The sequence below is a fragment of the Stegostoma tigrinum genome, chromosome 2, assembly GCF_030684315.1.
Source record: "Stegostoma tigrinum isolate sSteTig4 chromosome 2, sSteTig4.hap1, whole genome shotgun sequence".
Lineage (NCBI taxonomy): Eukaryota > Metazoa > Chordata > Chondrichthyes > Orectolobiformes > Stegostomatidae > Stegostoma > Stegostoma tigrinum.
This window is the reverse complement of record NC_081355.1, coordinates 123,575,102-123,598,604: the sequence shown is the minus strand read 5'-3', so window position 1 is coordinate 123,598,604 and position 23,503 is coordinate 123,575,102. Positions and strand designations below refer to the sequence as shown.

At 42.1% G+C, this 23,503-nt stretch overlaps 1 protein-coding gene across 1 annotated transcript in view; it reads right to left on the bottom strand.

Moving 5' to 3' along the window:
• Window positions 1-7,039: 7,039 nt before the first annotated feature.
• LOC125464593 (ATP-dependent zinc metalloprotease YME1L1-like) overlaps window positions 7,040-23,503 on the bottom strand; it is a 57,681-nt gene continuing 41,217 nt past the window's right edge. The window contains exons 16-19 of the mRNA XM_048557176.2: window positions 22,112-22,238; window positions 17,541-17,614; window positions 12,908-12,994; window positions 7,040-8,029 (exon numbers count right to left, since the gene is read on the bottom strand). Coding sequence (XP_048413133.1) covers window positions 7,886-8,029; window positions 12,908-12,994; window positions 17,541-17,614; window positions 22,112-22,238 — 432 coding nt within the window. The 3' untranslated portion in view covers window positions 7,040-7,885. The remainder of the gene's footprint in view (window positions 8,030-12,907; window positions 12,995-17,540; window positions 17,615-22,111; window positions 22,239-23,503) is intronic.

Sequence of the window (23,503 nt, the reverse complement as noted above, 5' to 3'; positions counted from 1 at the left end):
CCAACTGGCGTACTCCCTCTTAAGCTCCTCGACGTTCTCTGGGGTCAACAGAGTCGTGTCGAGCTTCCACGTCCCCTTCCCTGCCTGCTGGTTGTCCTGTAAGTGACAGTCGGCCAGCAGGAGGCAGTGGTCAGAGAAGAACACCGGCTCGACGCCGGTGGACCTGACCGAGAACGTCCGTGACACAAACAGGAAGTCTATCCTTGAGCGAATAAACCCGTCTGGCCGCGACCAGGTGTACCTCTGCTGCGCTCCGTCTGCAGGGGTGCTGAAGACGTCGAGCATCTTGGGGTCCTTCACCGTGCCCATCAGGAATCTGGACATGACGTCCAGTTGACTCCCCCCACCCGCTGTCCCCACGCCGGATCTTCCATCTGCATCAATGATGCAGTTGAAGTCTCCACCTAGGATGACCGGCCTGGCGTAGCCAGCAGAGGTGGAAGCCGCTGCAGGATGGCCAACCGCTCACTCCGTACCGCTGGGGCGTACACGTTGAACAGCCTCAGGGGAGCGTTCCTATAGGTGACATCAGCCACTAGGAGGCGCTCCCCACCACCTCCTGAACTTGAGAGATGGTGAAGTTGCTCCCCCGCAGCAGAATAGCCAGGCCCGAGGACCGACAGTCGTTACCCCCCGACCAGATCGAAGGCCCACAGGTCCAGGCGCCGCACCATTTGCCGTACCTGCCGAGGTGCGGTATCCCGCACTCCTGCAGAAACAGGAGGTCCGCCTTGATGGTGGTCAGGTAGGCCAACGTGGACACACATCTCGCGGTTGACTTGACGCTGCGCACATTAACGCTCGCAACTCGTACCCCCATTGTGGGCAGTGACCGCAGTACCCTCCCCAAGTCCAAGGTCCAGCCCCTCCATCTGTCCCTTCATGCCCATTGCCCGGGCTAACTGCTGGACACTCTCCGGGCTCAGGAAACCGTCCGTGCTGCCTTCCGGGTGGCATCCCCCTGTCGGGGGTGCGGAGGCAGGAGGGTCCGGCTCCGGGTCAGGCTGGGGGCGCGCTGTTTCCTCCTTCCCGCCTGGAAGTTCCAGCGGGCCCTCCGGTGCTCCAGCGGCACTTGACTGGGTGTCGGAGGGAGCCTCAGGACACCTCCCATCACCTGGAAGCGGAGTGCTGCTTTCCTTCCTCCTCGAGATCTTTAACTTCTGCTTCGGGTGGGCCCTCTCCGAATCCCCCTCATCAGAGGAGCTCTTATAGCCCCCCTGTAGCTGCCTCTTCCCCCCTGATGGTTGCGGTTCCTGGGCCCGTCGACGCACCTTCCTCCTCGCTTTCCGGACTGTTGTCCGCTCCCCTGGGTTGCCTGTCGCCGCCTCCATCGACTCCGGGTTGTCGGAGGGATCGGAGCCTGCAGGGGTGCTTTGCCGGCCTCGGGCCCATCCTGCGGGGCTGGACCCTCCTGCACGGCCTGGCCCTCCTGCACATTAGTGGGGTCCTTGCTGGGCCCTGGTGCCTTCATCTCCTCCGGGGGGGCTGGCCCCACATTGCCCCTGCCGGCGACCTGGGCATAGGTGGTTCCCCACCGCGGGCATGCCCTATAGAGGTGGCCCGCTTCCCCGCAAAGGTTGCAGCTTTTCTCTTGTGGGCAATCCTTTGCAAGGTGTCCCTCCTCCCTGCAGATGGTGGCTTTGCAGTCGGCTGCCACGTGACCTGGCCTACCACAGGCATGGCAGACTTTAGGTTGCCCGGTATAGGTCAGGTAGCCCCTGCTCCCGCCGATCGCGAAGCTGGACGGTGGGTGTACGACATTCCCGTCCGTGCCCATCCTCAGCATCACCTTGACCTGCCTCTTACTCGTCCAGATGCCAAAGGGGTCCATGATGTCAGTTAGGTCCCCTTCCACCTTCACGTACCTTCCAAGGAAGGTCAGGACATCAACTGCTGGCACATGCGGGTTGTACATATGTACAGTCACCATACGGCTCCTCTGTGCTGGCATCACAAACAGCGGGACAGCGGTCAATACAGAGAGGGGGCCCTCACCTCATTTCTCCTTGAAAACCTCCAGGAAGCGCTCGCAAAGCTTGGCACTCCTGAAGGTCACGTCGTAAAAACCTCCTCCGGGGAAATCCTGCAGGCAGTAAATGTCCGCAGTGAACCCGCAACAGTCCATCAGGACCCTGTGGACCACACCTTCACGAAGAAGGTGCGGTCCACAGGTGCACCTTCATCCACCCTCTTTACAGTACACGGATGGTGTTCCGGACCCCCTGACCTGGGGCACGAGCACTTGCCGCAGCCATCGTTGCAGGTTGGCTGCTCCCCTGAACCAGCATTAGGCCGAAGCCAGCATTAAGATCCACTGGTCGCAAGGGTGCACAGCCAACCCGACGTCCTCCTTTCACCTCCAAGACAGCACTCTCCTCCTCTCGGTCCACAAGAGAGTGGGTCTTTATTGTGTTCCAGATGTAAGCTGGTTCACTGAGCTTGCCGGTTTGTTCCCAGATGTTTCGTCACCATTCTAGGTCACATCATCAGTGAGCCTCCGACGAAGCGCTGGTGTTATGTCCCGCTCTTTATTTATCTGGTTAGGTTTCCTTGGGTTGGTGATGTCATTTCCTGCATTGGTGATGTCATTTCCTGTTCTTTTTCTCAGGGGATGGTAGATTGGCTCCAAATCAACGTGTTTGTTGATGGAGTTCCAGTTGGAATGCCATGCTTCTAGGAATTCTCGTGCGTGTCTCTGTTTGGCTTGTCCTAGGATGGATGTGTTGTCCCAATCAAAGTGGTGTCCTTCCTCATCTGTATGTAAGGATACGAGTGATAGTGGGTCATGTCGTCTTGTGGCTAGTTGATGTTCATGTATCCTGGTGGCTAGCTTTCTGCCAGTTTGTCCAATGTAGTGTTTGTCACAGTTCTTGCAAGGTATTTTGTAGATGACGTTTGTTTTATTTGTTGTCTGTATAGGGTCTTTTAAGTTCATTAGCTGCTGTTTTAGTGTGTTGGTGGGTTTGTGGATACCCTGATGCCAAGAGGTCCGAGTAGTCTGGCAGTCGTTTCGGAAATGTCTTCGATGTAGGGGAGAGTGGTTATGGTTTCTGGGCCCGTTTTGTCTGTTTGTTTGGGTTTGTTGCTGAGAAATCAGCGGACTGTGTTCATAGGGTACCCATTCTTTTTGAATACGCTGTATAGGTGATTTTCCTCTGCTCTGCGTAGTTCCTTTGTGCTGCAGTGTGTGGTGGCTCGTTGGAATAATGTTCTAATGCAGCTTCGTTTGTGGGTGTTGGGATGGTTGCTCCTGTAGTTCAGTATTTGGTCCGTATGTGTTGTTTTCCTGTAGACGCTGGTTTGAAGTTCCCCATTGGCTGTTCGCTCTACTGTGACATCTAGGAATGGCAGTTTGTTGTTGTTTTCCTCCTCTTTTGTGAATGTTATGCCAGTAAAGGGTATTATTGATGGTCTTGAAGGTTTCCTCTAATTTGTTTTGTTCAGTGATGACAAAGGTGTCATTCACATAGCGGACCCAAAGTTTGGGTTGGATGATTGGCAGAGCTGCTCAGGGTAGCCCACAAACCCACCAACACACTAAAACAGCAGCTAATGAACTTAAAAGACCCTATACAGACAACAAACAAAACAAACGTCATCTACAAAATACCTTGCAAGAACTGTGACAAACACTACATTGGACAGACTGGCAGAAAGCTAGCCACCAGGATACATGAACATCAACTAGCCACAAAATGACATGACCCACTATCACTCGTATCCTTACATACAGATGAGGAAGGACACCACTTTGATTGGGACAACACATCCATCCTAGGACAAGCCAAACAGGGACATGCACAAGAATTCCTAGAAGCATGGCATTCCAACCGGAACTCCAACAAACACATTGGCTCCAAGTCAATCTACCATCCCCTGAGAAAAAGAACAGGAAATGACATCACCAACCCAAGGAAACCTAACCAGATAAATAGAAAGCGGGACATAACACCAGCGCTTCGTCGGAGGCTCACTGATGATGTTACCTAGAATGGTGACGAAACGTCTGAAAACGAACCTTCCAGCTCAGCGAGCAAACTCGCATCCGGATGAAGTACTTTGTAGGAGTAATCTATAGGTCCCCAAACAGTAGTTCCGCAGTGGGGCACAGTATAAACTAGAAATATTAGAGGCTTGCAAGAAAGGTATGGCAAAATCATGGGTGATTTTATCATGCACACTAATTGGAAGAATCAAATTAGCAAGGGTAGCCTGGAAGCAGAGTTCATTGAATGTACTAGATATTGTTTCTTGGAGCAGTATGTTGTGAAACCAACCAAGGAGCAGGCCGCTCATGTTGGACTAATTTGCTAGAGTTTTTTGAAGATGTAACAAGCAAAGTGGATAATGGGGATCCTGTAGACGTAATACATCTGGACTTTGGAAACATTTAATAAGGTGCCATACAAAACGTTAATTCACAAGGTTGGATTATATGGGATTAGGGGCAATCTGTTAGTTTAGATAGGTGACTGGCTGATGGTCAAAAGACACAGTCAGGATAAATGAGATTTTTTTTTCTGGATAGCAAGAAGTAGCAACTAGTGTGCAACAGGGTTCAGTCCTTGGTCTCCAGCTATTTACAATCTACATTAACTACTTGGATACAGGGATAGAAGGCTCTATAATGAAATTTGCTGACAACACAAAAATAGGCAGGACAGTAAATAGCAATGATGAAGTAAGAACCTTTATGGATATAGTTAGGTTAGGAGAGTGGGCCAAAATGTGGTAGAGGGGGTTTAATGTGATAAGTGTGAGGTCATGCATCTTGGTCAGAAAGATGGGAAGGTGACCTACTATCTATACTAAATGGAGAGAGACTTCAGAGTACTCTGGTGTAGAGAGATCTGAGTGTCCTCGTTCATGAAACGTAGAAAACTAGCACGCAGGTACATCAGATAATAAAGGAATAGAATATAAAAAGGTAAGGAAGTATTGTTGCAACTATACAGAGCATTAATGAGACTGCACCTGGACTATTGTGCACAGTTTTGGTGCTCTTATTTGAGGGAGGATGTGGCGACATTGAAGGCAGTTGACAGGAGGGTTACTAGATTGATGCCCGAGATGAAGGGCTTGACGTATCAAGAGAAATTAAATAGTTTAGGCCTATAATTTCTAGGATTTAGAAGAATGAGGGGATTTCAAATTGAGGTATTCGAAATGATAAAAGGTATGGGCAAAATATACTTGGAGCAGGTGCTCCCTCTTGTGGGGCATTCTTGGACAAGCGGTCTTAGGACAAGGGGTAGGAAATCTAAAACAGAATTGAGGAGAAACTACTTCTCCCAAAGGGTTGTGAATCTGTGGAATTCACCACCCCAAAGTGCGCAGGTTGCTGAGACAGTAAATTTGAGGAGTCAGACAGATTTTTAAGTAGTAATGTGTTGAAGGGTTATGGGGAGAAGGCAGGAAAGTGGGGGTGAAGAGCATATCAGCCACAGTCAAAAGGCGGAGCAGACTCAATGGGTCAAATGGCCTAATTCTGCCCCTATTTCTTATTAACTTATGAACTAAAGACACTCAGCAGAAGTATCCTAGCCATTGGAAAGTAATTTGAGAGAATGCAGAAAGAAACCAAGAAATTGGGTTTTCAACACTGAGCAAAACAAAATCTAATATCCCCTTTAAGATTTTAATAACAAATGAGAATGTTGGTAGTAAGTGACAAAGATCTATTTCATTTTCATCTCATTATTAGTTAATCTTGCCTTGTGCACCACAATCTTTTTTTTTTAGGTACAGGTAAAAAGTAGACAGCATCAATTCCTGACTTAAAAGTCTAAGCAGTTACCTGACAGATGAATCTTGATAGTTTACTTCTCCAGGACTCCATCAACATTTATACAAAGATTATTTGGTTATGATCACATTGCAACTTATGAGAGCTTGCTGTAAACAATGGACTGTGGTGTTTCCCACATTATAGTGGTGACTACACTTCAAAAGTACTTCATTACCTTTAAAGTGCTTTGAGATAGGACAGAAGGGTAACCAGGGAGAGAATAGAGCCTCTTAAAAGATCAGACAAGGCCACTTATGTGTGGAACCGCAGGATTTGTGGGGGGGATACCAAATGAGTATTTTGCATCAGTATTTACTGTATGGATTTAGGGAATTTGGGGAGAAAGGATGTCCATATTGTAGGAGGTGATGCTGGATATCTTAATATGTATAAAGATGGATAAATCCCGAGGAACTTCATCAGATGTACCCTAGAACTCTGGAAAGTGATTGCTGGGCCTCTTGTTGAGATACTTGTATCATCAGTAGCCACTGGTGAGGTGCTAGAAGACTGGAGGTTATCTAACATGGTGCCACTATCTCAGAAAGACGATGAGGAAAAGCCAGGGAACTACAGACCGTCTAAGCCAGACATCAGTGCTGGGCAAGTTGTTAGAGGGGATCCTGAGGGACAGGATTTACTTTATTTGGAAAAGGCAAGGACTGATTAGGAATAGTCAACATGACTTTGTCCGTGGGAAATCATGTCTCTCAAACTTGAGTTTTTGAATAAGTAACAAAGTGGACTGATGAAGGCAGAGTGGATGAATGAGATTTATACAGATTTCACTAAGGCATTCGATGAAGTTCAGCATTGGTATACTGGTTAGCAAGGTTAGATCACATGGACTACAAAGGAAAACTAACCGTTTGGATACAGAACTGGCTTGAAGGTAAGAGACAGAGGGTGGTGGTGGAGGGCTGCTTTTCAAACTGGAGGAGGAGTGTGGCCAACAGTGTGCCACAAAGGATGGGTGTTGGGTCCACTGATTTTTGTCATTTATATAAATGATTTGGACATGAACATAGCAGACATGGTTAGTAGCTTTGCAGGTGACACCAAAATAGGTAGAGAAATAGACAGCCAAGAAGGGACATCAGAGCAAAATCGCAAATGGCCAAGCAGACTTGATAGGATCGTTCAGCCTTTGTCTTATCGACTCATCTGGCTTCTTGACAAATGTAAGTACAGGTATGTATTAATTCTAAATTCTTGACTCCAAAGCCAAATACAAATATACAACAGAAGAAATTCAGATATGACCTCTTTATTTAGATGTCAATAGAAATCTCAGAATCTGAGGTACTTACTGCTATATTCAAAATAAAAAGTACAACTTTAATAAACTTTCTATACATTGATGGTTTTTAAATCCTACAATACACTGCTTATTCTACGTTACAGCAAAAAAGGAGGGAACTATTTTGTATTTTGTGCAATTATGTCCTCACAGCCACTTAAGGCAAAGCTAGTGATGACTTAAAAAGTAACTAATTTTACAGCTTGTGCACTTTGCATCAGAAGGACTCTCATTTTATTACTGACCCCAGAAACATTGGCAGTAGAGAAAATGTAATGAAGGGTTGGAATGCCCAGCAGCAGCCTAGGGATAGATATGACCAATAACTGAACTAATACCTGAATCAGTCAAAGATGAAAGCAACCCTGAGACGCATTTCATCTGATTTTAATTGCACCGGGAAGCACTCATCAAAATTACATCTCAAATGTGTACATAAATAGACTGAAAATACAAACAGAAGGAAAAAAAAAGAAAATAGTTGAAGGCAACAACGCTCACCATGTTTCTTGTGCATCTTTAGATCTTACACTACAGAGCAAAATATTCATTAATGCAGAATCACTTAAAAGTCATCCACTTATTCAATGGGTGTGGTTGAGCTGGAACTTAAACCCCCAATACACCGATTTTAGGTAATGTCACTGTGTAAATTAACATTTCCTGTAACTGTAAAAATTACTAACAATACCTTTGTGTTAAATTCACCTATAGTATGCATTCAGTGGGCTACTGCTCTTCCACATATATACATCTGGATAAATAATGAAGAACTGTGTCTCTTTTCCAATGGGATGTTATTTTAGTTCTAGTCTCTTTCCTTCAAGAACCATTTGTATCTCTTTGGCATCCAGTGTCTCATACTTCAACAAAGCCTCTGCAAGATTTTTGTGTTCTTTTGCATGAGTCTTCAAGATTTGCTTTGCTCTTTCATAAGAATCCTGTGTTTGAAATAAAAGTCTTTTAATACTCTCTCAAAGATCTCAATCAAAATTAGTACATTGCAAACATTTAACATTGGATCACTAATTTAGTGATATTTTATGTCTACAGTTGCTATATCAGTACTCTAAAGCACCACACACTGAACAGTATTAAAAATAAACTAAATGAATTGAAGTTAAATTACATGGTGGTTATACAGTTCAGTGAAAAAGATGTTAAAAACTGTATTACGTTGTGCTCCATACAAATTTGTTACAAGTATGTCACACTGAAGAAGTGGGATGAAGAAACTTGAATCTGGTCTATCTCAAATTTGCAAGGAAAGGTGGCTGAATGTGTGTGCAAGAGAGCGAATGAGCAAATGCAAGCATGCAAAAACCAAAATGCTGTGAAAGACCAACATTCTTGACTTTATGACATCCCAAAACACTTTCTAGGAAATGAGGCACTATTATGATCAGAAATAAGTAATTTTTCTCCAAGTCTGATCCACCATTCAATAAAGTCCTTGCTGATTGGTGTGGGTTCTACATTTTACATCAGTTCAAATAACTTACGATTATTTGCCTAAAAAAAAATATCTATCTACATCCACCTTAAAAATATTTCATGACACACCACCCCCATCACCACCTTCTGAGGCAGAGTTCGAAAGTTGCACGACCGTTCAAGAGGGAAAAAAAATCCCTTCATCTGTCTTAAAAAGGGTGACCCTTAATTTTAGAGATGTCCACTAGCTACAAAGTCACCCTCTAGTGTAAACACCCTTTCCACCTCAACCCTGTCAAGATCACTCAGAATCTTATAAATTTAAATCAAATCACCCGAAGCTATTTAAACTCCATGAGAACAAGCCCAGACTGTTCAGTCTTTCCTCAAGAGAATCCACTCATTCCAAACATCAGCCTAGTAAACCTCATTGGACTGCTTCCAATGTATTCACATCTTCTTGTAAATAAGATGACCAAAATTACTTTCAGAACTTGAAGGGTGGTCTCACCAAATGATCTACAAAACCAATGCAGGACATCATTACTTTTACATTCAATTCCTCGGAGAATAAACTATGACATTCCACTGGCCCCTTAATTTCTGGTGGCACCTGCATACTAATAATATGACACATGCACTAGAAGATCTTAGGACCAGGACATACAGGAAATTAGGCCATTTGGCCCCATCAAGTCTGCGCCAACATTCGATTATGGTTGATGTTTCTCAACCTCATTCTCCTGCTTTCTCTTCAAAACCCTTTATCCCCTGACCAATCGAGAACATAACTATTTCTGTCTTAAATGCACTCAATTATTTTGCCTCCAAAGCCTTCTGTGGCAATGAGTGCCACAGCTTCACCATCCTCTGGCTGAAGAAATTCCTGAGTTCAAAAGGGTCATCCCTTCACTCTGAGGCTGGGCCCTTAGGTCCTAGTCTCTCCTATGTTTGGAAACATCATCTCCATGTTCATTCTATCCAAGCCTCATAGTATTCCGTAAGTTTCAATGGAGATACCCTCCTCATCCTTCTAAACGCCAAGTACAGACCCATAATCCTCAGCTGCTCCTCTTATGACAAGCTCTTCATCCCCAGAATCATTCTTGCATACTTCTAGACCCCTTCCAACACCAACACATCTTTGCCCAATTACAAGGCCCTAAATCTGCTCACAATATTCCAAATATGGTCTGATCAGAGCCTTATATACCCTCAGCAGTACATCTCTGCTCTTGTATTCTAGCCCTCTTGAAAATGAATGCTTCATGGCATTTGCCTTCCTAACTGCCAAATAAACCTGGATGTGACCCTTAAGAGAATCCAGAGTCCCTTTGTGCTTCAGATTTCCAAAGCCTTTCCCCATTTAGAAAATAAATAGTTTATGCTTCTGTTCTTCTTACCAAAGTGCATAACCTCATACTTTCCCACATTGAATTCAATCTGCCACTTCTTTGCCCACTGTCTTAGCCTGTCCAAGTGCTTCAATAGCCTCCTCACTTCCTCAACACTACCACTCCTTCCACCCTTGTTTCATCTATAAACTGAGCAAAAACGCCCTTAGTTCCTTCATCCAGATCATTAATGGACAATGCGAATAAGCTGTGGTCCCAACACAGGCCCTTGCGGAAGTCCACTAATCACCTGCTGACATCCTGAGAAAAGATCCCTTTATAGCCACTCTGCCTCGTGCCAATCAGTCAATCCAGTATCCACGCCAGTATTCCCTTACACCACGGGGCTCTTATCTTATTTGGCAGCCTTGTGTGCAGCACCTTGGCAAAGGCCTATTTAAATCCCTCTTCATCTTGGATTTCTATAGGTGTTCTGCATTTAAGTCATACTTCACATTTTTATTCTTCCTACCTACGTGAACAACTTCGCATTTTCCCCACATTATACCCTGCCAGATTTTTGTCCATGCACTTAATCCATCCATAGCTGTCTGCATCCTTATTTTTATGACATCCACAACATACGATCTACAATCCATCACCTCTGTGTCATCTGAAAATTTCGCTACCATGACTTGGACAAGGAGATCAAAGACATCTATATAAATTACAAAAAGTTGAGAAAATCCATAATAGATATGTGTAGAACTCCACTTATCATACCTGTCAAACAAATTAAGTCCCATTTATGCATATTCTTTTCTGCTAGTCAGCCAATCTTCTATACATGCTAGTACATTACGCATACACTGTGAACTCCTACTTTGGCAAAGTTACCTTTTATGGGGAAGCTGTTCAAATGCCTTCTGGAAATCTAAGATCAGTACATCAATAAACTTCCATTTATCTACAGCAGATGCTAGTCTTTCAAACTCTAGTGAGTTGGTTAAACATGGCATTCCTTTCATTAAGCCATGACAACTCTTCTCTATGGGAGATTTCCAACTATCTGGTTACATCCTCCTAACTGCTTAATACTTAACACCTTACAAAAGACACCAAGCAAACTGGGCTGTAACTTTCTTGATTTCTGTTCCATTCTTGAATGTATGGGTTATGTTTACTGTAAAACTTAAAGATAAAGGTGCCATTGTCCTACCAGACCATAAGCTTATACTCTCATTAGAGAAAGATACTTGGTGGTGGTTTAATCAGAGGATCACCACACCTCAAGTGAGAGGGGAGATTGACGAGCAGACTCTTTCATGGCAATCTCTGTCAGTGTGGAAACTGAAGCCACACTATTGGCATCATACTACACTGCAAACCAGCTATCCAGCCTACTGAGCTAACCAGCCTCACGTAAGATTATAAGGCCAGAGAAATATGAGAGGTAGGCTCATTCAGCCCATCGAGTCTGTTCCACCATTCAATGGTTGATCTGATAATCCTCAACTCCATTTTCCTGCCTTTTCCCCATAACTCTTATATAAATGATCTAACCTCAATAAGCCTCTGCAGTAAAGAATTCCACGGGTTCACTACCCATAAAAGAAATTTCTCATCTGAGATGAATGTGCAACCCCTTACCCTGAGATTGTGCCTTCAGGTCCTAGACTCTCCAACAGGGGAAAGAACTTTAGATCCATCCTGTTAAATTACCTAATAATCCTATATGTTTCTATAAGAACACCTCTCATTCTTCTTTATTCTAATGGGTACAGGCCCAACTTTCTTAATCTTTCCTCATAACCCCCCATACCTAGATTACTACTTTCCTGTCTGATGGAACCTTTCCAGAATCTAACAGATTTTGCAAAATTAACACGAATGCACCTGCTACTTCCTCAGCCACCTCTTTGAAAGTTCCTACAATTAAGTCAAAAGAGGAACTACTGATTCATCATTTTGCTCAATACTCCTTTTCTAGTGACTAGAATTCGATAAAATTCCTTTTTTGCTTCCAACCGATTTACTGCTATTTCTGAGATTTTTCTGCATCTTCCATAATGGGGACAGAAGAAACATATTTATTCCATGCATCTGCCATTTTTATTACCTGCTAACTCCCCATTCTCATCCTCTACAGGGTTAACATTCACTCACTCTTTCATTCATAGAAACTTTCATGATTTTAAATTTCTAGTCAACTTCCTCTCCTGCTGTGATTTCTTTGTCCTAATTAACATTTTATTCATTTTCTAGCTCTTTTTGTATTCTGACCAATCATCTGATCTGTCACTCATCTTCACACAATTATATGCTTTTTCCACAAGTCTGATGCTCTCCTTAACCTTATTAGTTAGCCATGGTTAGTGGGTGCTCCCTTTGCAACTTTTCTTTATACCAGGAATACACTTATTGAGTATTCTGAAATGCTGTCTTTAAATATATGCCAACACTTTTTTACTCATCTATCTCCTAAAATAATATCTAGTTCATAGCTAGCTTAACTTGCATGTCCACATAGTTGCCCTTCCTACACTTAAAATACAAGTCTTGGACTTACTTTCCTGCCTTGTAAAATTCAATCATATTAGAATTGCTGCTATCTAGAAGGTACCTTGGAAGTCAATAATCAATGTTGTCATGTAGCATAGCATCAAGTCTAGTCTGTTTGGTAATCACAGTTGTCATGTAAGAAAAGTAGCAGTCAATTGGTACATGAGCTCCCTCAAACAGAAATGTTATCATGCGCTGTATTTGTTTATTAATTGATATTTTCTGAGGAATTAATATTGGCCAGGACAGTAGGGATTGTATCTCATGCCTTGGCTCTTACATCTGAGAGAAGGTAGTTGATCTGAAAGAAAGTACGTCCTAAAGTTAAATTAAAGAAAGTAGTGCACTGTCAGCCTAGATGATTCTTCTCAAGACTCTGGACAATGAAGTGTAGAAAAATAATCAGATTTAATCTGCACTTCAGAACTGTCTACCATAAATTCTGGGTATTGTATTAGCTAAGATATCAAACAAAAGTAATAATCTTACCCTCAATAATATCCTGACTTCTTGTTCAATAGCAGATTGTGTATCTGGGCTTACTCTCTCCGGATCCGAATAAGTCATCACTCCAAGCTTTAAACAAAAACAAAATAGAATGTGATCACAACCCTACATGATATTCATCTTCATGACTACATCACCTAACAGCTCATCTTCAGGATAACAGCAAAGATGACAAAAATAGGATCTCTGCTACTTTTGTAGACATGGGAACAGGGGTAAGGGTTGCAATTAGATGTTAGTTACGCACTTAATCTTTTTACTGATGTATTCTATTAAAGTACAAGTGAAGATGTAAAAGAATTTTGCACTGAAATATACCGCAGACAAGCTTAAAGTGAGCTAAATTAACATCTAAGACATAAGTGGACTGATGGGCTTTGATGATATTTATGAAAATGAGAACTTCAACTAATGATCAACAACAAGGAGGCAAAGCTAATGTTGATAATGCCAAAATGATTTCAGCAGAATGAATTTACTGAATTCTAAGATCCAGATATTCCCATCGCACAATGTGGTGCAACGGAGGTAGGACAGAAGAAAAATAGCTGAATAGCACCGACACCAGTACTGCTTGATTTCATCATCACCAATTTTCACAAGGGCCCATGTCAAATAACATGTTGATTAAACTACTTATGGGCCTATTAAAAGCCTGACTTTATTTTAATAAAGTTTTAATGGAGATGGTTTGTCCTGAGGAATTCTCAGCTTGAGACAAGAAGGGTGGGAATGTGGCATGTCAGCAAAGAAAACTTTCTGAAGGTTAAAAGACATGGTACAAGTTGCTGCATTACCGACCTTAGAGCAGTACACAAGATGTACTTACTGGAGTCCATGTAAGTACAAGTGCATACAAGGTAATAGTGATGTCATATACAAAAGAATTTTCTTTGCTTCTTTTATGGGATGTGGACACCACTGGCAGCACCAGCTTTTGTTGTGCATCCCTAATTTTCCTTGTCTTCAATGGCTTATAATGCCATTTTCAGAGGGCAATTAAGTTTGAATTACATTAATGTGGGTTTCAAGTCACATGTTGGCCAAGAGACAAGGATGACAAATTTCCTTTCCTAAAGGACATTAGTGAACCAGGTTAGTTCTCTTTAATGATAATTGATAATAGTCCCATGGTCATCACCGCTAAGACTAGCTTTATGTTCCAGATTTTATTGAGTTTGAAATTCATCAGTTTCCAGTGTACCACTGTCTGTGACTCAATTTATTTAAAGTATTTCTTCAAAACTACAAATTAGAGGAAGCATAGAAATATTACCTAGAATTTAGCGTTTGGAAAAGAGAAAGGTTGGTGTCAAGAAAACTTATGTTAATATTTGGCTGACAACTTTGAGTGATTAGATTAGATTAGATTAGATTCCCTACAGTGTGGAAACAGGCCCTTTGGCCCAACAAGTCCACACCACCCTTGAAGCATCCCACAAAGGCCCATCCCCCTATAACCCACACACCCCTGAACACTACGGGCAACTTAGCATGGCTGATCCACCTAGCCTGCACATCTCTGGACTGTGGGAGGAAACCGGCGTGAGATGTTACTGGGATGACATCCCAGTAATTTCTATACTTCTATAAATTAATGTCTTTTATCTGCCTACACGTAGGTATGCAGGCACTGCCCTAAAGCTTCCTGCCCAGCTAGGAATTCAGTGTAAAACTTTTGTAACTCCTTATCTTCCCACACATCGGTATGCAGACACCGCCTTAAGCTTCCTGACTGAATAAAATTAGAATTAAACTGTCTCAAATAAGGTTAAGTGAGGAACATTTGTAAAGGTGTGAGACTTCTGAAGTATGCAACTTCTGTCGCTGACAAAGGGGCCAGGGCACTGACTTTGTTCTAGCCAGACACATCAGCAACTTGAAACCACAATCTGTCCCGACAACAGCTTGAAATCGCCTCCTGCCATTTGCAGCCACTTCACTAGCAATCGATACTATATCCTGGTCTTTTGTTTTTGGTGTAATACTTGTCTTGTATCCTGTCTTTGTCTGTTGTAATAATTGTTTCATGTATCATGTCATTGTGAGATGTGAAATTGTTTTATGTATCATGTATTTTGTAGAATATAAAAAGCGGGGACTGTCTGCTGCTCGGGGAGAATTACTTGTGAGACTCTGCACTCTGTGCTGGGTTAAGTACAGTGATTCTCCACAGCTTGTACTTGCTTTGTAATAAAAGGATTTGTGTTTTTCTAAACAGGTCAGTGTCTTGTTATTGCATCAAGTCAGTGAGGGTCTCCGAAAACGAACCTGACAGGAGCACCCGGAGCAAACCCACACAGACACAGGGAGAATGTGCAAACTCCACACAGACAGTCACCCAAGGCTGGAATCGAACCCGGGTCCCTGGTGCTGTGAGGCTGCAGTGCAAACCACTGAGCCACCGTGCCACCCAAAGTAGCAATTTTGCTGTTATGTAGGTCACTTACAGAACACTTAAATTATGGCTTTTCTACCTGACGCCCCTACCCACACAAAAAAAAGAGGCATGCCACTTCTATTCACACATCCTGGCAGTGTATTTGGACAGTCAATTCACCCCTTAATGAAAGCTCCAACCCAGAGAAAAACTGTTGCCAATTCTGATTTCAAGACAATATCTGCAATCAAGCACACATCCTACTTGAAAATGCAGCCCCAAATGTTCCTCAGAAATTAAAAATTAGAAATTTCTGAAAAAGTATACTTAACAGAGTCACAGAGTCATACAGCATGAAAACAGGCACTTTGGTCCAACTTGTCCATGCTGACCTAGTATCCTGAACTGCACCTGTCTCATTTACCTGCATTTGTACCATTTTGGTCTAAACTTCTCTTTATTTGTGGACATGTTCAGATGTCTTTTAAATCTTGTAAACGTACCCACCTCCACCACTTCCTCTGGCAGCTCATTCCATACACGTGCCACCCTCTGTGTGAAAAGGTTACTTCTCAGGTCCCTTTCAAATCTTTCACCTCTCACCTTAAACAAATGACCTCCAGTTTTGCACTCCCCAACCCTTGTAAAAAAGACCTTGGCTATTCAACTTATCTTTGCCCCACATGCTTTTAAATACCTGTATAAAATCACCCCTCAGCCTCTGATGCTCGAGGTAAAGAAGCCCCAGCCTATCCAGCCTTTCCCTATAACTCAAATCCTCCAGACACAGCAACATGCCGGTAATTTTTTCCTGTACCCTTTCTAGTTTCACAACTTCCTTCCTATAAACAGGGCAACCAGAATTGTAGGCAGTATTCTAAAAGTGGCCTCAATGTCTTGTACAGTCGCACCATGACATCAAAAATCCAAAATCAATGCTCTGGCCAATGAAGGCAAATGTACTAAATGCCTTCTTCACTACCCCGTCTATGTGCTACATAACCTTCAAGGAACAATGAACCTGTACCCTCTGGGTCCCTCAGTTCAGCAACACCTGTTGAGGCCCTACGATTAACTGTGCAAGTGCTGCCCTGGTTTGCCTTACTAAAATTGAACATCTTGCATTTATCTAAACTCCATGTGTCACTTCTTGGCCCACTGGCCCATCTGATCAAGGTCTCTTTGTAATCTTTAGACAGCTTGCTCCACTATCCATTATATCCCAATTTTGGTGTCATCTGCAAACTTGCTAACCATATCTCCTTTATTCTCATCCAAATTATGGACAAAATGATGAACAACCTTGGACACACAACCGATACTTTTAGCAAACCGCTGGTCACAGGCCTTGAATAACAACCTCTGCCTTCCACCAACAAGCCAATTTTGTAGCCAACTGGCTCTTTCTCCCTTGATCTCTTGTGATCTAATCTTACTATCTAGTTGACTTTGTGGGACCCTGTCAAGGCCCTTGCTAAAGTCCTCATAGACAACGCGTACCGCTCTGCCTTCGTCTAATTTCATAATGAACTCTGCAAAAAACTCAAAATCAAATTTGAGAGTTAAATTTCCCACACTCAAGCCATGCTGACAAACCCTATTCAGTCCTTACCTTTCCAAATGCACGTAAATCCTGTCTCTCAGAATCCCCTCCAATAACTTGCCCACTACTGACATCAGACTCACCAGTCTATAGTTCCCTGGATTTTCCTTGCAGCCTTTCTTAAATAAAGGCACAAAAATTAGGCACCCTACAGTTTTCTGGCACCCCACCCACAACTGTCATTGATGCAGATACCTCTGTAAGGGTCCCTGGAATCTCCTCCCTAGCTTCCAATAATGTTCTGTCAGGAATGTTCCCCTATTATAATACAATGTAGCAAAGGTAAACAGGGAAATCAGAATCAAAGTTAATACACTTATTTTACAGACAGTCTCCTCTCCGTTAAAGGAAAGCATGAGGTGACTGATGTAGTTAAACTGCAAATAGGTTACAGTTGATTTGGAAATCTATAAATACTGAAAAAAGGGTAAAAGACAAACTGATATATCGGTGCAACTGGAAAGCAGCAAAATCAAATCACAGCTGACATATAAAGAACAATTCACAGACAACATGGGCTCTAGGTTGAATTTCTGAGGATGGAACAGACAACTTTGAGCAGATCCAAGCTACTTTTACAGAAATTCAAACTGGAGAGAGATTTAATATCAATAAAATACAACTTCTCTTACCTTATCACTCATTCCAAATTTTGTGACCATCAACTTTGCTATTTTGGTTGCATTATCAAAGTCACTCGAAGCACCTAGGTTAATAGAAAGAATATTTCAGTTACAGAGGACAGACAATGTTTTTCTTTATATTTTACTCTTAACAGTTGAGAAAAAGTGAGAATGAAACTTGCAAGGAACATTGCACATTTTAAAAACATTAGCAAAAAGAAGACATGCAGAAGCTATCCACAAGTAATAATGGTGACAGTTGGTGAAAATGGTTTGTTGAGTATATAGTATTTACTGTAGAGCAAGAGAATAATATTCTAGACATTTCAGAAAAACAATGAACATTGAAACAGAGACAAGGCGTCACCCAAATTAACACAAGCAAAGTAACAGATAAATAAATATCACACCTATGAAAGGCAAGACCAGATGGTTTCTATACCAGAGCTTGAAAGGCAACAGGTGAGAACACTGCAAATGTGAAAACTTCAATCTTCAAAATAATAGCTAATGTAATTACTATATTTAGGAAGGATATCGGAACGTGTCCGGAGAATTACAGATTAGTCAGCTTTTGTTAAACTGAATTCTTCCTACAGTAGACAGTTTAAGAATATCTAGAAATGGGGAACATAATAATGAATAGTTGACATGCATTTCAAATGGATACTCGTGCTTAACTAATCTTGTTGAATTTCTGAGGATGGAACGGAGCATATAATAATAATGTAAGTAATTTACCTGAATTTTTAAAAGATCTTTGATATGTTGTGCCAGAGAAGTAAAAGGAAAGTCACCATAATCTTACCAGACCACAGGGTTTCCCTCTCATTAGAGGGAGAGAGGAAGATGACCAGTGGTAGTTTAACCAGAGGGTCATCATACTTCAGGCAAGGAGACAGGTTGAGAAGGGCAGTTCTGCATGGTAAGCTCAGTTGATGCAGGAACAGACCCCACCCTGTTGGCATCACTGGATCACAAATCTAGCTTCCAGCCAACTGAGCGAACTGAGAATAGACTAATGAATAAAGGTCAGAGAATGCGACTTGGGACAGAAGTGGCAGAATGGATTGCTGGCTGGATTCAAGGTTCCAAGAAAAGGATACCTTAAAACAAAAAAGGTAAATATTCCGTAAGGCTGAAAGTAGAAAATGGAGTTCCACAATGTGCAGTGCTGGAACCATTATCATTCATTATACACAAAAACACACTTTCCAAGGTGGCAGATGACACAAATCTTGCTTTTCTTTTTTCAGGGGAGCGAAGGGGAGGGGAGCTGTACAGGACTGCATATATTGTTAGTTAAAACTGAGTAAGATTGCAAAAAATTGCAAGAGGACATCAATAATGTGCAGAACGGGCAAATAAACAGCTAATTGTGAGGCTAGTAGAAAGAAAAGGGAAGGTAGTTACCTGGAAGGTGCAAGTTTAAGATGGATCAAGAAACAAAAGGGAACTTGGAGTACAAATACACCAATCACTAGAAGTTGTATCACAAGTTGGCAAGTGTTATACTAATGGATCAGAACTCACAGAAGGTATTTACAGACATATTAAAATTACTTTTAATTTCAAAATGAGCTGTTTTTACAAGGGCGACTTAATAGAAAAACTAAATTCAGTGACACTTGGACAAAGCCCCATGTGAACTCCATGAAATTGCCCACATATAAAGTGCTTGGGAAACTTCAAACAGAGAAAGACTTAACAAGAGATGCAGAAGGGTTGTTTATCACTACCCCCTTCAGCAGAAAGCCACCACTACCAGACATATCTGTTTTACCTTCCAGGAATACACAGTGAATCAGGGTTAAAATGTCAGGTTTAACATTATTAAAGGGTAGTGGAACGAAATGCTTTCATGTGTATTGAACACTGGCATGCCACAGTCAAAAAACTATCCCCTACTCATCCTGTGTTGCAGATAAAGGTAGAACCTTTCTCATTCAAAGGCATGCAAATCAATTTAAAAGGAATCAGGACAAAAGAACTTCAATCAGTCTACAAAATCAAGAATCTCAAAATTTGATTATTCAACGATCAATGTAATTTTATATGGTAACCTCCACAACATTCATTTATATGCTCTTCATGAGCAACTCAGTGACCATGTAACTATTTTTGACATACCTTCGTGTTCTCACTTGTTTCTGATCTGTGCTTTGTATACGCACGTGTTGTTGCCAATAATGTGGTGAACAGAACTGTACACAATACTGCAAATGCGGCCTAACTAAAGTTTTACTGAAGCTGCAACATGACTTGCCAACTTTTATATTCAGTGACAAAAACAGAAGTTGCTGGAAAAGCACAGCAGGTCTAGCAACATCTGTGAAGAAAAATATCAGAGTTGATGTTTCAGGTCCAGTGACCCTTCCTCAAAACCCAAACCAAAAACACTAACAATGGTTTTTTCTTCACAGATGTTGCTAGACCTGCTGAGCTTTTCCAGCAAATTGCTTTTGTTCCTGATTTATAGCATCCAGAATTTTATTTGGTGTTTATACTCAGTGCCTAGGCTGCAGAAGGCAAGAATACCGTGCCGTTTCTTTACTACCTTATCTATTTGTTTCACCATTTTCAGGCAGCTACGGACTGTCAAGATGCTGCAAAGCAGTAACAACAGAGATAGAGAGTGACTGCAGGTTTGAGGCACACAGAAAATAGGTGCAGCAGCAGCCGCCCATTCAGCCCTTCGAGCCTGCACCAGCATTCAATACAATCGTGACTGATTGTGCAATCTCAGTATCCCAATCTCCCCTCGATCCCCATACCCCTTGATCTGTTTAGCCGCAAGGACTATGTCCAGCTCCCTCTTGATTATATTTAACAAACTGGCCCCACAGTTCCCTGTGGAAGAGAATTCCACGTGTTCACAACACTGAGTGAAGAGTTTCTTCTATACCTCAGTCCTGATTTGCTCACACCTAGTTCTGGACTTCCCCAACATCAGAACAGTCTTCTTGCATCTAGCCTGTCCAGTCCCATCAGGATTTTACATGTTTCCATGAGAGCCCCCTTATTCTTCTAAATTCCAGTGAGTACAAGCCCAGTCAATCCAGTCTTTCCTCATTAGTCAGTCCTGCCATCCTGGGAATTAGTCTGATGAACCCTCGTTTGACTCCCTCGATAGCATGAATGTCAAGAGTCGCAAAAACAGACCAGGAGGCCAAAATTGCACACAATACTCTAGGTGTGACCTCATGAAGGCCATATCTAACTGCAGCAAGACATCCTTACTTTGATACTCAAATCCTCCCGCTATAAAGGTCTGCATGTCATAAGCTTTTCTCACTACCTGTATGCCAACCTCCAGTGACTGTTCCACCATGATAGCCAGATCTCACCACACCTCACCTTCTCCTAAACTGACACCATTCAGATAATATCCTGCCTTCCTGTTTTTACAACCAAAGTGAATAACCTCACATTTACCCACATTATATTGCATTTGCCAAGTATTTGCCTAATCAGCCAGTCTGTCCAAGTCACCCTGCAGCATCTTAGCATCCTTCTCACAGCACACATTGACACTGGGTGGCATTTGCAAATTTGCAGATACAGCATTCAATTCTTTCGTCCAAATTGTTAATGGATTTTGTGAACAGCTGAGGTCCCAGCACTGAACTCTGCAGTATCCCACCCATCACTGCCTGCTAGTCTGAAAAGAATCTGTTTATTACAAATTTCTGCTTCCTGTCTGCCAGCCAGTTCTCTAACAATGTCAATACATTACCTCCAATATCACAAGCTTTAATTTTCCTTACTAATCATTTCTGTGGAACTTTGTCTAAAGCCTTTTGAAAGTTCAGATACACAACATCTATTGATTCATCCTTATCCACTCTACTGGTCACATCCTCAAAAAATTCAAGAAGATTTGGCAAGCATAATTTCCCTTTCGTGAATCTATGCTAACTAAAACCAATTCTGTCACTCTTTCCAAATGCAATTTATACCATGAACCAATACAGAAAATAATCAATCAGGCTAATAGAATATTAGGCAACCTGAGCCTGAACATAAGGGGATAAAAGTCAAGCATCAGCTATACAAAGTCTAGCACGGACCAGACCTGGAGTGCTAAGCAAATTCCTGGATGTGACATCTCAGAAAGGACATGCAGGCTTCGGAAAGGGAGCAACACAGGATTAACCAAAAAGATACTCAGGTTCTAGAAGCTACTTACAAGGAGACAGCATACAAACAATGATCATATTTCCTGAAAATTAGAAGATTAAACTTGATCAAAGTTTTCAAGATGTTAAGGGGGAGCTGATAGGCTAGAGAGAAAAAGTATATTTCCTAGTTGGTAAATTTACACGAGAATATAGTTTAAAACTTAGAGCCAGATCTTTCAGGAGTGAAATCAAGAAACATTTCTACACACAAAGGATGGCACTTCAAGTATTAAAATTAACTCTTCGGTTGATAGAGCTGTTAAACAAGGTATTAAAAGAAATGGGAGAAAAGTAGGTATATGGAGGTAGGTCACAGGTCAGCTATAGTGTCACTGAATTACTAATCAGGTTAAATCACAAAATGGAACAATTGAGTTCTTATTGTTTCTTAATGTAAACCTGTGGTAATTTGTTCTGTTCCAAAGATGAGTTCTTCAGCTACTCTCCCACCCATGCTGACATCCATTTGTGCAAGCAACTGAGCTCTGGTTTCACTCCACCTGTCACTTTCTGGTAACAATGACACCTGAAAAGAGAATTATACTTAATACAAACTCCTAAGAAACTGTAAACAATACACTAGTTAATAGTTCAATTAAAGTTCAAACACAAAGTACTAATTTTAAATTGCAACAACTCCCACATTCCATGTTCAGTTCTATATGCATTAAACAGGACACAAACTTCTACTTTTGACATAAACACACAATGGACAGTTAGCTGTAAGAAACACTGATTGTGACTTAAGATACATTTTATCATATGTATTAAAAGGACAGTAGTGACATAGATACAAAATTGGCTGAGTGACCAACAAACAATAGTAGTTAATGATATTTTCTCAGATTGGAAGCAGGGTTTAGAATAGATTAGATTAGATTCCCTACAGTGTGGAAACAGGCCCGTCGGCCCAATAAGTCCACACCACCCCTTGGAACATCCCAACCAGACCCATCCCCCTATAACCCTCACACCCCTGAACACTACGGGCAATTTAGCACGGCCAATCCATCTAGCTTACACATCTTTGGACCGTGGGAGGAAACCGGAGCTCCGGGAGAAAACCCACGCAGACACAGGGAGAATGTGCAAAATCCACACAGACAGTTGCCCGAGGCTGGAATCAAACCTTGGTCCCTGGCACTGTGAGGCTGCAGTGCGAACCACAGCCACCGTGCTGCCTGTTTATAGCAGAGTATTGCCCAGGTATTGGTATTCGGATCCATTGTTCTTCCTGATACATATTAATAATCTAGATCTTGGTGTACTGGGCAGAATTTCAAAATTTACAAAACTGGTATTGCAAACTGTGAGGAGTATGGAGTAGAACTTGAAAAAGATGTACACAGATTGATGCAATGAGTGGAGAAGTGACAGGTGGAACGCAAAGAAGTGCGAAATGCTTCATTTTGTTTGAAAGAGCAAGGAGAGAAAATATTACATAAAGGGTACAATTCTGAGGGTGGTGGTGGTGGAGGATGGGGGGGGGGGGGAAATATGGAGTAGCAGAAGGACAAAGGTATATACACGCATTTATCTTTGAACGTGGCAGTGCAGATAGGACATGCTAGTGTATAAAATGCACGATATCCTCAGCTTTATCAAAAGGGACATAATCTCCTTGCTCTTGTAATGCACACTTGATTACTTTCAACTGGAGTAATGTGTTCAGTTCTGGCAGGATGTGAAGACATTAAAGTACAGACAAGACTGAAGAACCACCGAGTTTCATAATTTGTATAAGTAACCACAAAATCTCTTCAGACTCTTTTTCACCATGCTTTTGGATTC